Source organism: Dama dama, chromosome 2, assembly GCF_033118175.1.
Source record: "Dama dama isolate Ldn47 chromosome 2, ASM3311817v1, whole genome shotgun sequence".
In the NCBI taxonomy this organism is placed as follows: domain Eukaryota; kingdom Metazoa; phylum Chordata; class Mammalia; order Artiodactyla; family Cervidae; genus Dama; species Dama dama.
Genome location: NC_083682.1, coordinates 37,509,490 through 37,524,220, shown reverse-complemented (window position 1 = coordinate 37,524,220; position 14,731 = coordinate 37,509,490). Strand labels below are relative to the sequence as shown.

General features: G+C 38.6%; 1 protein-coding gene across 3 annotated transcripts in view; it reads left to right on the top strand.

Annotated features, from left to right (window-relative positions):
* PRCP (prolylcarboxypeptidase) overlaps positions 1-14,731 on the top strand; it is an 80,125-nt gene that overhangs the window by 34,274 nt on the left and 31,120 nt on the right. For all 3 annotated transcript variants that reach the window (XM_061168383.1, XM_061168390.1, XM_061168394.1), the window contains exons 3-4: positions 7,595-7,735; positions 13,902-14,003. In XM_061168383.1, the coding sequence (XP_061024366.1) occupies positions 7,595-7,735; positions 13,902-14,003 (243 nt within the window). The remainder of the gene's footprint in view (positions 1-7,594; positions 7,736-13,901; positions 14,004-14,731) is intronic.

Below are 14,731 nucleotides of genomic sequence, written 5' to 3'. Positions count from 1 at the left end.
AAAAGACCCTGATGCTGGGAAAGACTGAAGGCAGGAGGAAAAGGGGATGACAGAGGATGAGATAGTTGGATGGCATCACCGACTCACTCGACATGAGTTTGAGTAAGCTCCGGGAGTTGGTAATTGACAGGGAAGCCTGGCGTGCTGCAGTCCATGGGGTCACAAAGAGGGGGACACAACTGAGCAACTGAACAGCAAGAACTTTCCTGGTATCTTCAGAATACATATGAATAAAGGTAGTGTTGCCAAAATCTTCACTCTCTGTGCACCAATGCTGAAGAGAAGTACAGAGACAGAGTTTTGGAAGGATAAGAAAAATGACTTTATTTTTGCCCAGCAAAGGGGAATACATGCAGGCTAGCACCTCAAGAACTGTGCCCCTTTTCCCTCAGGAATAGGGAATTTTTTATATCATTCTGAAAGTCTTGTATTTTTTTTTTTTCCTTCTGCAAAGTTTCAAAATGGCCACAGCTGGCTTTAGGCAACTCAGCAACCAGGATTGGTGTCACTGAAGTTATCTAGCCCATGGCCTTTTTGAAAATGCAGAATGCTACAAGACAGTGTAGGGGAAGAAGAATGTCAGGTGCCAAGTACAATACATATGGAATCAGAGAGTGATTAGTTTTGTTTAGCTTTGTAAAGGGCAAGTCTAGCTGTAAGTGTTTGTTAGTATTAACAGCTAAAGAATAACCAAGATTGTTTAAATCTTGCAGGCCTGTTTGACTGGTATGTACCAAAGGCTGTTCACTCATTTCTGTTTTTGCTGCAACAGTAGAACATTCAAAGGATTCTTGAAATGTTCTGACATAATCAAGTGAAAATAAGCCAAGAGTCACCCATGATCTGATTCATAAGATACAGCTCGCTCTCCCGTCTAGTCCCAGCTCGGGGGCTCCTCCTGGGTGAGGGACAGCTTAGGCGGGCTCCACTTTTCTCTACCCACAGACCTGGAACCTGGCAAAACCCCACCATCCTTTCAGATTTTGGTTCCTTCTGGAAGTTGTGTCCTTCTACCATGAAGGTGTCCAGCCCTTCAGGGGAGGTCCAGCTTGCCCAGAAACAATGTTAGTCTCCATTTAGGAACTCTTACAGAATGTCATGTCATAAATCCAAAATTAATACAGGACACACACATCAAATGGAGGAAAGGAAGTCTTTCCTCATTTCAATGTCTCTGGTCTAGAACTGGACACCAGAGAGCTCTGTTTCAAGGTACCTTAATTTGAAGTGTGAGTCTGTTTTTTACCCTGTGTATTTTAGTAAAATTCTGTTGTTGTTGTATATCTGGATATGTAAATGAAACCAACTATAAACCAATTTTCCTAAAACTAAAGCCTACTGAGTAAGAGTAAACATTGTTTTCTTTTTATATAAGTAGCCTAATTAAATGAGTTAAAAACAATATAATAACAATTACTGAGTTAAGTCAGTGAAAAGACCATGTTCTTCAGTATAACTGTTAGTATATGGGTGGGAATGTGTACTTCATTTTGCAAATCTAGGAGAAAGATACCCTAGTGCCCCCTGCTGAAGGTTGAAGTTTGTAGCCAGCCCTATCTGCAATAGTGTGTTACAATGAAAAAAGCAGACTGGATTTTGTGAGAGGTAGGACTGGGTAGTGAAAAACACACTTGAAGAAGAATTGTATTTTACTTTTATTTATTAGTTACATTACCTTAGGCAAGTTATCTGATCTCTCTGAGCTTTCGTACCCTTATTTATAGGATTGGTGTAATGAACATGCCCCCAGAGGCTGATGGGGAGGATGGTAAGGTGATGATGTAAAGCACCAGCACAGTACCACACCCAGAATAGGTGTTCTGTGTTAACCTCCCCCCACTTTCTCCAAGTTGCCACCAAAACTTCTTCTAATAGGTGTGATGTTCTTATAGGCTTTTCTGGATGGAAATTTTATTTTTGAGCATTTTTAAAGCCCACGTAGTTATTGTTGCCGCAATAAACTATTTAAAGGATGTTACCTTTGTTTCTTCCTGTCTACCCATTCTCATGGATCTCTTTATCCTCTACAAGGTGAAGGAGGGAAATATCTCTTGAAATAGGACCATATTGTAGAGAGAACTGCTGGGTGTGACTAGAGGTGTTTTCCCTTTTTGAGATCATGTTTGCGTGGCTTTTATGGTGCTATTATTTTAGTTATCTCAATATACCAAATTGAAAAGATAATTAAAAATTCCAGGTCTGCCTCTGACTTGTAACCTTGGCCAAGCCACTTGACCTCTTTGAGCCTGGTTTTTTTCAGTTGAACAATATAGGCTTCTGATCTCTTGTTCTGTTTCTGTTGTGATTTATAAAATTTTTATTCAGGACCACAGAGCTAGAAGTGGCATGCAGCCCTCAGCTCTCCACAGCAGAGGGCACACTGCACCTAGTGTGCTGGGCCATTAGGTATTGGGAACTGTCTACAGATATCTATATCCCTGATGATTAGGAAGAGTCAAGAAAATCCTGTGAATGAATGTTTTGCAAAGGATATTTCACTACCTGTTTCTAGCTCTTTACTATTTAGCTGAAGCACTCAAGAAATAGGAGATTTTGACGTTCTAGTGGGATGTCCTATAATTCTGTGAAGAGCTTCGTTACTCTCCACCTCACTTACCTCATCTTGGTACCCCATTCTTGGGACTGGTGTGCAGATGTGGTGGAATGGAGAGCTAACATTCATTGAACATGCGTTATACATCAGGGACTCTTCCTGGTACTTGAGGTATGTTTAATCTTCACAGTAATCCTTTGAGTTGTATATTATTATCTTTATTTTATATAGGATGAAAATGGGGCTCATACAGGTTAAGTGGCTTGCCTGAGGCCTCACAGTAACATTCAAGTCCACATCTGTTAACTCCTGAATCTGCTTTCTTTCTGTCATACCGGAGTTCCACTCCTTTTCTCCCAAATTAAACAATTAGGGATTGCTAGGAGCAGGAGTGCCCTGAGAGTGGCCATATAAGGAAGTTTGGCTTTCTCTAAAGTTCTTGTGGCTCTTGTAATTCTAGATATAAGCCTTTTCTCAAAGTTCGGCTCTAAAGTCAGTGGCTAAATTGAAAATCACTATGGCAGAATTATTTTTGAGAATACCAGGGGAAAGTCATCTTGTTAGAGAGCCATGTATTTCTTTTCTTTAACTCCAGCACACCTAGTCTTTCTTCCTTTGTTGAAACAGATCATGGTTTTTCCTGTTGAGCTTCAAATGATGCAGCTGGCTTGTATTTAGGGACCGTGAAGTGAAGTAGTGAAGTAAAGTCGCTCAGTCGTGTCTGACTCTTTGTGGCTCCATGGACTGTAGCCTACCAGGCTCCTCCCATGGGATTTTTGAGGCAAGAGTACTGGAGTGGGTTGCCATTTCCTTCTCCAGAGGATCTTCCCCGCCCAGGGATCGAATTCAGGTCTCCTGCATTGTAGGCAGACGCTTTTATCATCTTAGCCACCAGGGAGCCGTGATGGGTGGTAGTTCACATCTTTGAGCATCAGAGCCTCATTCAGCATTGTGTTTGTGTGTGTGTGTGTGTGTGTGTGTGTGTGTTTATGTGTTAGTCACTCAGCCGTGTCTGGCTTTTTGCAACCCCATGGACTGTAGCCTGCCAGGCTCCTCTATCCATGGCGATTCTCCAGGCAAGAATGCTGGAGTGGGCTGCCATTCCCTTCTCCCAAGGGATCTTCCCCACCCAGGGATTGAACCCAGGTCTCAGCATAGTGAGAGGCTTACATATTAGAAGTATTGTGAAACTTCAATCAAGAGAAGGAAGAGCAGATTCATGTCTTATTTAGGGACTTAACTCATTTGTTCTCAGAACATTAGCTGTACATCAGAATTACTTGGTGTGCATGTGTGCTAAATTGCTTCAGTCATGTCCGACTCTGTGTGACCCTAAGGACTGCAGCCTGCCAGGCTCCCGTTCAGGGGATGCTCCAAGCAAGAATACTGGAGTGGGTTGCCATGCCCTCCTACAGGGGATCTTCCTGACCCAGAGATCAAACTTGTGTCTCTTGTCTACGTGCATTGGCAGGCGGGTTCTTTACCACTAGCACCACTTGGGAAGCCCCAGAATTACTCGGAGGCCTTGTTAAAACACGAGTTACTGGGTTCTACTCCCCACAGTTTCTAATTCAGTAGGCCTGGGAATTTGCATTTTTAACAAGTAGGCCAGAGAATTTGTATTTTTAACAAGTTCCTCCATGAAGCTGATGCTGGTATCTAGGGACCTTACATGGAGAAACACTATATTAATTTGAATGGAAGCAAGTGGAATCACTTGTCTATCTTTTCTTCACTGTTTATCTGTTCCTCTTGCTCTTTTTAACTTTGAGGCTTAGTGAGTGTAGTTGAATTAGTGTGAGTTAAATTAAGGAGCTGTGGCTCAGTCACTTCTTTATCCGGTTGCTTAGTGTACTCCTTAGCCTAGAACAAATACTTGGCCCATTCAATTGATGCTTGTTGAATAAGTGATTGATTGAGTTAATGTATGTCGTGTGTGCTTGCTAAGTCACTTCAGTCATGTCTGACTCTTTGTGAACCTATGGACCCTATCAGGCTCCTCTGTCCAGGGGATTCTCCAGGCAAGAATACTGGAGTGTGTTGCTGTGCCCTCTTCAAGATATGTCATAGGAGAGTTTTTTTTTTTTTTTTAGCACATGGATATCATTATTATATACCTGCCCCATACAAACTGCTTATTTTACTGAATGGTAAATAGTCTTAATATTAGAATAGCCTGTATTTTAAGACCATATATGGTGAAGATTGTGGACATTGGGAAGTGTGCATAAGGTGTAGATTTGAGAAACTTGCATTTCGGAACCTGTGGTATGAATGTGAAGCGTGTGTATGTGTGTGTGTGTGTGTGTGTGGTGTGTGTGTGTGTAGATGGAATGGTTACAGGAAGTTCCATTTCTTTTGGAATGGTCTAGAGAAATCTTGCAAGGTCTGGGTTAGGTCAGAACCAACTCCTGCCCCAGGGAGGTTGGAGCAACACTGGATCAGCCTATGTGTGCCCCAGACCAGACTCTGCATTCTCACTCCTGTCCCTCCAGAGCACTGAGGAATTCAGACCCTGTGGTCCTAAACCTTGGTAGGCTCTGTCTGTTGTAACTCTTTAAATTCAGATAGTTGTATGTGAACTTTACCATATTTTAGCATTTAACAATTGTATTTTTTAAATGGTGAGTTCATTTAGTGAAGTTCGATTTAAGCTCAAAATTGTGTCATTTTGACATGGTTTGTATTGTATCTGACAAAGTCTCAGTATCCAGTGTCTTTTGTCTCATTTAGTATAGATTAAATTTTTTTCCTTTAAATTCATTTTACTTTAACAAAAATTAAAAAAAAATTTTTTTTTTTAATACTTTTTGGCTACATCGTGCAGCATGCAGGATCTTAGTTCCCCAACCAGGGATTGAACCTGTGCTCCCTGCAGTGGAAGTGTGAGTCTTAACTGCTGGATCAGTCTAGGAAGTTCCCATTTTACCTTTTTACCTTTTTTATGCTAAAGTATTTTTTTCTTCTTTTCTTAAATAATTTTGTTCATTTATTTGGCTGTGCTGGGTGTTCGTTGGTGCACGGGCTTTTCTGTTGCTGTGGTGAGTGGGGGCCACTCTTTAGTTGTGGTGTGTGGGCTTCTCATTGCTGAGCATAGGTTTCAGTAGTTGCGACATGTGGGCTCAGTAGTTGTCCTGAGGTATGTGGGATCTTCCTCAACCAGGGATCAAACCCATGTCCCCTGCATTGGCAGGTGGATTCTTCACCACTGAGCCACCAGAGAAGTCCTAAGTTGAAGTATTTTCAAGTAAATTACAAACAGCATATTTTCTCTCTAAATCCTTTGTATACAGCTGTAAAATAGAAAAATTTTTTCTTATGTAGCCAAAACAATATGATCACTCCGAACAAAATTAATGTTAATAAATCCTTAGTAATGCCTAATACCTAGTCCATATTTAAATTAACCCAGTTGTCCCTAAATTGTGATTTATATCTTGTTTGTTCAAACTAGGATACAATCTGGAATCATGCACTGCATCTGATTATTATGTTCCTTAAAATTTATTGTAACCTAAAACAAACAGTCCTTTAATCAGATATTGCCTTGCCTTTTTGTTATAAAATACCTTATCTTTGGACTTGTCTGATCGCTTCTTCGGAGTATGTTCAGCTTGTTTTTCTACCTTTGTATTTCCCAGAAACTGGAAATTAGATATAAAGACTGGACTGAGATACAAACTGAATGTTTTTGGCAAGAATTTATCATGGATGATATGTGTTTTGTGTTGTGTAATGTGATGAAATACATAATTCTTGTTCACATCACTTTTAGTGATGCTAACTTTGATCACTAGGTTAACAGGCTGATCTTGTGACAGGTAGTAATATGAATGTTCATTTTCTTATCATCCATTCTCCTAATGCCTTTAACACTTCAGTAATTCTTGCCTGAATCAGTAACTTCACTAGGGTTTGTCAAATACCATTTTCCTAATTCTGTCATTGCTTCTGCATTAGCTGACATTTGATAAAATAGAGCTGTTTTTCATCAGTTGGGACTAGTTAGTACCCTGAAATACAATTCTGTTGGAAAGGCAAGTTAAATGTTGAATTCTTTGCTTTTTTATTTACAACTTCTAAGTGAGGAGTTGGCTTAATAAATAAATGGTGAGGAATAAATATTTTTCTTGCTTTCTCTTTTTTGGTATCCTTATGGAGTAATGGATTTTCATGAATCAATTAAAACATGGAATCAAATGTTTTAATTAGCTACAATCATTATTCTTTTTATGTTCCATTTGTTTTATGTTCAATTAATTAAAACTTCAGCCAATGATAGATCCTGGCCCTTGGAATGTCAATTGTTATTGGGATGACAATGTTTAGAGACCTTTTCAGTGGTCTTTCTAGTCCTTGAATTTCAATATTGAAAGTTTCAATAATGAAATTCAAGTAGTAAGGAATGTCTGTATTTTAAAAATTACTAAAGCAAGAGTGGGATGATATGGGAGAATGGCATTGAAACATGTAAATTATCATATGTGAAACAAATTACCAGTCTAGGTTTGATGCATGATGCAGTGTGCTCGGGGCTGGTGCACTGGGATGACCCAGAGGGATGGGATGGGGAGGGAGGTGGGAGGGGGGTTCCGGATGGGGAACACATGTACACCCATGGCAGATTCAAGTCCATGTATGGCAAAACCAATACAATGTTGTAAAGTAAAATAAATAAATTAATTAATTAAAAAAAAAACAAAATTCAAGTAGTAAGGAATGTCTTTATTTTAAAAATTACTAAGTTCATATTACTATTTCCAATTCAATTTTAACATTATTGTGTTTTTAAATGGCTACTTGATTTTATAATTGTGTATTTTATGCTGAAAATCTCAACCAATAACATTGCTTTATCTTAAAATATGAAGAAAATGATTTCAAAATAATATCAATATTACTACTACTAATGAAACCAAATGAAGTTTTAACTTTTTTTATTTTTGTAGCATAGCTTGATTTGAATGGAAGAATAATATATGTACTTTTTAGTTTTTAATTACTTTGAAATATGTCTTGTCTGTTTCTTTTTTGTCATAGGTTGATCACTTTGGATTTAATATCGATAGAACTTTTAAACAGCGGTACCTAATAGCTGATAACTACTGGAAGGAAGATGGTGGATCAATACTTTTCTACACTGGTAACGAAGGGGACATTATCTGGTTTTGCAATAACACGGTATGTGCAGATTTGTGAAACTCTTGTGCTCAATTTCTTTTTTATTATGATCAACTAGAAAAAAATCTTTTGTAGTATATATGACCAAATAATTCTGAAGTTCTTTAAAAAAAAACAAAAAGGTAAACTCACAAGTAACAGAGAAACAGCAAAAGTATGTGAATAGGCAGTTTACAAAAGAATAAATACAGACATCCAATAAGCCTGTTCAGTCTTAAAGAATTACATGTGAAAAGAATGATATATGATACTATTTTTGGACAACTGAATTTTAAAAGATGAAAAAAATATCCCAGCTTATTTCACAATTGAACAAGGATATGGGAGAAATGGAAGTAGGGATGTCATAACTATGTAATAAATATGGTTTATTGTTATTATTACAGTCTAGAATGAGAACACAAGGGCAGGAATTTTTGTTTGCTTTTTCAGTGGTGTATCCTAGATCCAGGACTGTGTTAGGCATATAGCAGGTACTCAATAAATATTTGTTAAATGAATTAATTAATAAAATTTAAACAAAACCAGTGCAAATAAGAAAAAAAAATGCAAGTTTGATTTTCAAATAGGATGGGCAAAGGTAGATATATTTTAGCTTTCCTGTTGTACTATTTTTCTTATATTTGTGAAGATAAAAAATACTGTAGCTGTTAGCTTGCTTCTCTGACTATATATTCTATCTTCTTTTATAATAATGCTTAAATCTGTTATAAAACTTAATTAAGACACATGAAAGGAAGAAATTTTCCTTTTTAATCAGTCAGAGCTAAGACTAGAAAATGTCAGCTTTATACCAGAAAGCTAGTCTGTGAACTACCTTAGGGTGGGGACTGAATCCTATTTTCTCCACTGCCAGTGTCTGACATGGTGCTAGGTATTCAGAAGATCTTAGTAAATGATGAACTGAACTACATTAAAAGCAAAGATATGAATCCAATTATGTTGTGTTATTGTATTCCATATTTCTAATTATTTCCTTAGGAAATAACATTCCTTAGGATGTTATTAGTCTAAATATGTTAGTTGAAAAGAAAATAATTCCGTAAGAACTGAGATCATAGATATCTATTTCTCTTAGATGAGTGACAGCTGAAATCAGAATTTATTTTCCATAAGAGTCCTGCTCTGTAATTCCATGAAACAACTGAGGCTGCCTTGTCTCCCTTTCTCTTTCTTGTGCGATTGCTCTTTTATGCCAAAGCCACGGGTCTTCTCCAACACCACAATTCAAAAGCATCAATTTTCAGCACTCAGCTTGCGTTATAGTCCAACTCTCACATCCGTACATGACTACTGGAAAAACCATAGCCTTGACTAGACGGACCTTTGTTGACAAAGTAATGTCTCTGCTTTTTAATATGCTGTCTAGGTTGGCCATAACTTTCTTTCCAAGGAGTAAGCGTCTTTTAATTTAATGGCTGCAACCACCATCTGCAGTGATTTTGGAGCCCCAAAAAATAAAGCCTGACACTGTTTCCACTGTTTCTTCATCTATTTGCCATGAAGTGATGGGACCGGATGCCATGATCTTAGTTTTCTGAATGTTGAGCCTTAAGCCAACTTTTTCACTCTCCTCTTTCACCTTCATCAGGAGGCTCTTTAGTTCTTCTTCACTTTCTGCCATAAGAGTGGTGTCATCTGCAAATCTGAGGTTATTGATATTTTCTCCTGGCGATCTTGATTCCAGCTTGTGCTTCTTCCAGCTCAGCATTTCTCATGATGTACTCTGCATACAAGTTAAATAAGCAGGGTGACATACAGCCTTGACATACTCCTTTTCCTATCTAGAACAAGTCTGTTGTTCCATGTCCAGTTCTAACTATTGCTTCCTGACCTGCATATAGGTTTCTCAAGAGACATGTCAGGTGGTCTGGTATTCCCATCTCTTGAAGAATTTTCCACAGTTTGTTGTGATCCACACAGTCAAAGGCTTTGGCATAGTCAATAAAGCAGAAATAGATGTTTTTCTGGAACGCTCTTGCTTGTTCGGTGATCCAGTGGATGTTGGCAATTTGATCTCTGGTTCCTCTCCCTTTTCTAAAACCAGCTTGAACATCTGGAAGTTCATGGCTCACATATTGTTGAAACCTGGCTTGGAGAATTTTGAGCATTACTTTACTAGCGTGTGAGATGAGTACAATTGTGCAGTAGTTTGAGCATTCTTTGGCCTTGCCTTTATTTGGGATTGGGATGAAAACTGACCTTTCCCAGTCCTGTGGCCACTGCTGAGTTTTCCCAATTTGCTGACATATTGAGTACAGCACTTTCACAGCATCATCTTTTAGGATTTGAAATAGCTCAACAGGAATTCCATCACCTCCACTAGCTTTGTTTGTAGTGATGCTTCCTAAGACCCACTTGACTTCACATTCCTGGATGTCTGGCTCGAGGTGAGTGATCACACCATCATGATTATCTGGGTTGTAAAGATCTTTTTTGTACAGTTCTTCTGTATATTCTTGCCACCTCTTCCTAATATCTTCTGCTTCTGTTAGGTCCATACCATTTTTGTCCTTTATTGAGCCCATCTTTGTGTGAAATGTTCCCTTGGTATCACTAACTTTCTTGAAGAGATCTCTAGTTTTTCCCATTCTATTGTTTTCCTCTGTTTCTTTGCATTGATCGCTGAGGAAGGCTTTTTTATCTCTCCTTGCTGTTCTTTGCAACTCTGAATTCAAATGGGAATATCTTTCCTTTTCTCCTTTGCTTTTCGCTTCTCTTCTTTTCACAGCTATTTGTAAGGCCTCCTCAGACAGCCATTTTGCTTTTTTGCATTTCTTTTTCTTGGGGATGGTCTTGATCCCTGTCTCCTGTACAATGTCATGAACCTCTGTCCATAGTTCATCAGGCACTCTGTCTATCAGATCTAGTCCTTTAAATCTATTTCTCACTTCCTCTGTATAATCATAAGGGATTTGATTTAGGTCATACCTGAATGGTCTAGTAGTTTTCCCCACTTTCTTCAATTTAAGTCTGAATTTGGCAATAAGGAGTTCATGATCTGAGCCACAGTCAGCTCCCAGTCTTATTTTTGCTGACTGTATAGAGTTTCTCCATCTTTGGCTGCAAAGAATATAATCAATCTGATTTCCGTGATGGCCATCTGGTGATGTCCGTGTGTAGAGTCTTGTGTTGTTGGAAGAGGGTGTTTGCTATGAACAGTGTGTTCTCTTGACAAAACTCTATTATCCTTTGCCCTTCTTCATTTTGCACTCCAAGGCCAAATGTGCCTGTTATTCCAGGTGTTTCTTTACTTCCTACTTTGCATTCCAGTCCCCTATAATGAGAAGGACATCTTTTTTGGGTGTTAGTTCTTAAAGGTCTTGTAGGTCTTCATAGAACTGTTCAACTTCAGCTTCTTCAGAGTTACTGGTTGGGGCGTAGCCTTGGATTACCGTGATATTGAATGGTTTGCCTTGGAAATGAACAGAAATCATCCTGTCATTTTCAAGATTCCATCCAAGTACTGCATTTCAGACTCTTTTGTTGACTATGATGGCTACTCCATTTCTTCTAAGGGATTCCTGCCGACAGTAGTAGATATAATGGTCATCTGAGTTAAATTCACCCATTCCAGTCCATTTTAGTTCCCTGATTCCTAGAATGTCAACATTCACTCTTGCTGTCTCCTGTTTGACCACTTCCAATTTGCCTTGATTCATGGACCTAACGTTCCAGGTTCCTATGCAATATTGCTCTTTACAGCATTGAACCTTGCTTCTATCACCAGTCCCATCCACAACTGGGTGTTGTTTTTGCTTTGGCTCCATCTCTTCATTCTTTCTGGGGTTATTTCTCCACTGCTCTCCAGTTGCCTGTTGGGCACCTACCGATCTGGGGAGTTCATCTTTCAGTGTCCTATCTTTTTGCCTTTTCATACTGTTCATGGGGTTCTCAAGGCAAGAATATGAAGTGGTTTGCCATTCCCTTCTCCAGTGAAGCACATTCTGTCAGACCTCTCCACCATGACCTGACCATCTTGGGTGGCCCCACATGGCATGGCTTAGTTTCATTGAGTTAGACAAGGCTGTGATCCGTGTGATCAGATTGGCTAGTTGTCTGTGATTGTGGTTTCAGTCTGCCTGTCCTCTGATGCCCTCTCTCAGCACCTACCTTCTTACTTGGGTTTGTCTCACCTTGGACGTGGGGTATCTCTTTACGGCTGCTCTTTACCTTGGACGTGGGCTATCTCCTCACGGCCCCCGCTCCTGACCTTGGAGCAGGGTAGCTCCTCATGGCCGCCGCTCCTGACCTTGGATGCGGGGTAGCTCACATCCAAATTAATACATTTGCTTCCTCTCAAAACCTGAGGTTAACTCTTCTGATTACTTTGTTGGATGATCCTTACTGTTAAGAAACTCATACTCTGGTAAGGTCAGACACAGATAAGCAAATATTGCAACAAAGTAATAGAGATCCATACCTGTTGAGACTGGTATTGATAGGAGGGCGTGATCAGCAAGTCATCAAGAGGGCAGGCAGAGGAGGGCATCTTGAGCTGGAGTACAGTGTCTGTAGATACATGGCAGGGGTAGGAAATGAGCAAGGTGTTAAGAGAGAAAATGGGGTTATTGAAACCATCACAAATATCAGGTTAAACTCTCCATCCTCACATGCATACAGCTCTTTTAATTGTTCATTTCATTGTCAAGACAAACAAAAATTCTGTCTTAGTCTTTGTTAGGAGCTTCCCAGGTGGCTCAGTGGTGAAGAATCTATCTGCAATGCAGAAGACCCAGGTTTGATCCGTTGGTTGGGTAGATCGCCTGGAGAAAGGAATGGCAATCCACTCCAGGATTCTTGCCTGGAGAATTCCATGAACAGAGGAGCCTGGTGGGCTACAGTCCATGGGATCATAAAGAGTTGGACCAACTGGATGACTAACACTTTCACTCAGTCTTTGTAAAGGAATAAGAACTCATTAAAAAGCAATAATGTGCACTAGGAATGACAAGCAGTTGTAATATATGCTAAATCTAAATCTGGGACTTCCCTGGTGGCTCAGTAGTGAAGAATCTGCCTGCCAATGCAGGAAATGCAGGTTCAATCCCTGGGTCTGCAAGATCCCCTGGAGAAGGAAATGGCAACCCCCTTTAGTATTCTTGCCTGGGAAATCCCACCGACAGAGGAGCTTGGTGGGCTACAGTCCATGGGGTCAGAAAAGACTAAATAACAACAACAAATCTAAATCTAGTTAATTGACGTTGGCCACCTAGAATGCTTTATTAAGAAGGATTCTGAGGTCACCACTTGACGTAAGTGAAAAAATTGCCCCTGTTGATTAATGACCAGCATTATGTGTGGAAATAAGGAAGTTTGCACTTGATGATTGTATTCTGGAGCTAGGTGGCATGTGCTTGAAAGTTGGCTCTGCCACTTTCTCGCTCTGTGACTGTCACAGGTTGTTTAAACTGTGTCCTTGCCTGTGAAGTAGAGATAATCAAAGTGCCTATCTTTTAGATTGTGATAACTAAGTGAATTAATATATGTAAAGTGTTTAGAATGGTTTTTAATGAGTTGTAAGCACTCAATTAATACTAGCTGTAGCTGTTGTTAGCTACTATTTATCTTCATGTAAATAAGATTAATAATCAAAGTACCCATCTCTTAGATTGTTATGATAATTAAGTGAATTGATACATATAGAGTGCTTAGAATGGTATTTAATGAGTTGTAAGCACTCAGTTAATACTAGCTATTGTTAGCTATTATTTATCTTCATGTGTATAAGCTTAATACAAAACCCAGGGGAATCCAGTATGTTTATTTGTACTATTGTCTTTTATGTTATAAATAAAAGTTATTTGTGAGTAGGCAGATAGCTTAGTTATCCTGCTCTTTCCTGTATTCTTTGGGACACAGTGCAATTTGAAGGCTATTTTAGACATAATGTTGATTCTGAGGCTAGACTGTCAGAATAAGGAGAGTTGGAATGATTGGTAGTTGTGCAACGTGGTCTTATTTTGAATTGTTTCACTCTGATACAGTGTGAGATGAATGTGCAACAATGAAACAGTTATTTATCTGTAGCACAAATATGAATTGTCTAGATTCTCAGAGAACTCTTTTTGGTATGGTTTAACATCCATTTCATATGAGTTGCAAAAAAAATTAAGACTTTTTTTACACCCTAATTTTACCCTGTGAATTTATAAATTCCTTCTAGGGGTTCATGTGGGACATAGCTGAGGAAATGAAAGCCATGTTGGTGTTTGCTGAACATCGGTACTATGGAGAGTCCCTACCCTTTGGTGCTGACTCCTTCTCGGTAAGTGTGTCTTTTAAGTTTAGAACATTTTCTAATTACATGTTCCACTGTAAGAAAAATGATATCTTTAACTTGAACTGCCTGAAATTTCAGTAACTTGTATTTAACCTTTTCATATATAATTTGAAACCTTTTCATATATAACTTCATATATAATTTCATATATAATTTTAAAGCCTCAATTTTAAAAATTGTATTATTTTTAAATAATCGTATTATTTTTAAAATAATTTTTAAAATTATTTAAAAAATCATATTATTACCATTTTTATAGTATTGATCAGTCTTTAACTCAATGTGATGAGGCTAGCCTTTGCCAGGTAAATCTTAATCTAAGAATGTGGAGACTGGAGGGAATTTTTCATTGTTTAAAAAAAAAATCAGTAAATAATCCTCTTTATAAATTATATATGTAAATTATTGGATCTATCACTGGAAAAAATGTTAGGAGTACACAAATGCTTGTTTAGTAAGGTGTTTTTCCATAAAATAAGGACAGATCATCTCTATGATTCAAAGAGGTCAGCTAGTCACTAGATTCCCTCCTAGCCTTTCTTTTCTCTCAGGGAACTTTGGCCTTGACCACAAATCTATGCTTTAATAAGCCAAGACACCCTTTCCTCAGCTGAGTCACTTATCTACTACCTGACTATATGTGTTTCTGACTATATGGATTTGCCATCTGTATTATTCACTATTTTTCTTTTAGCAACTCACTTTTCAAACTT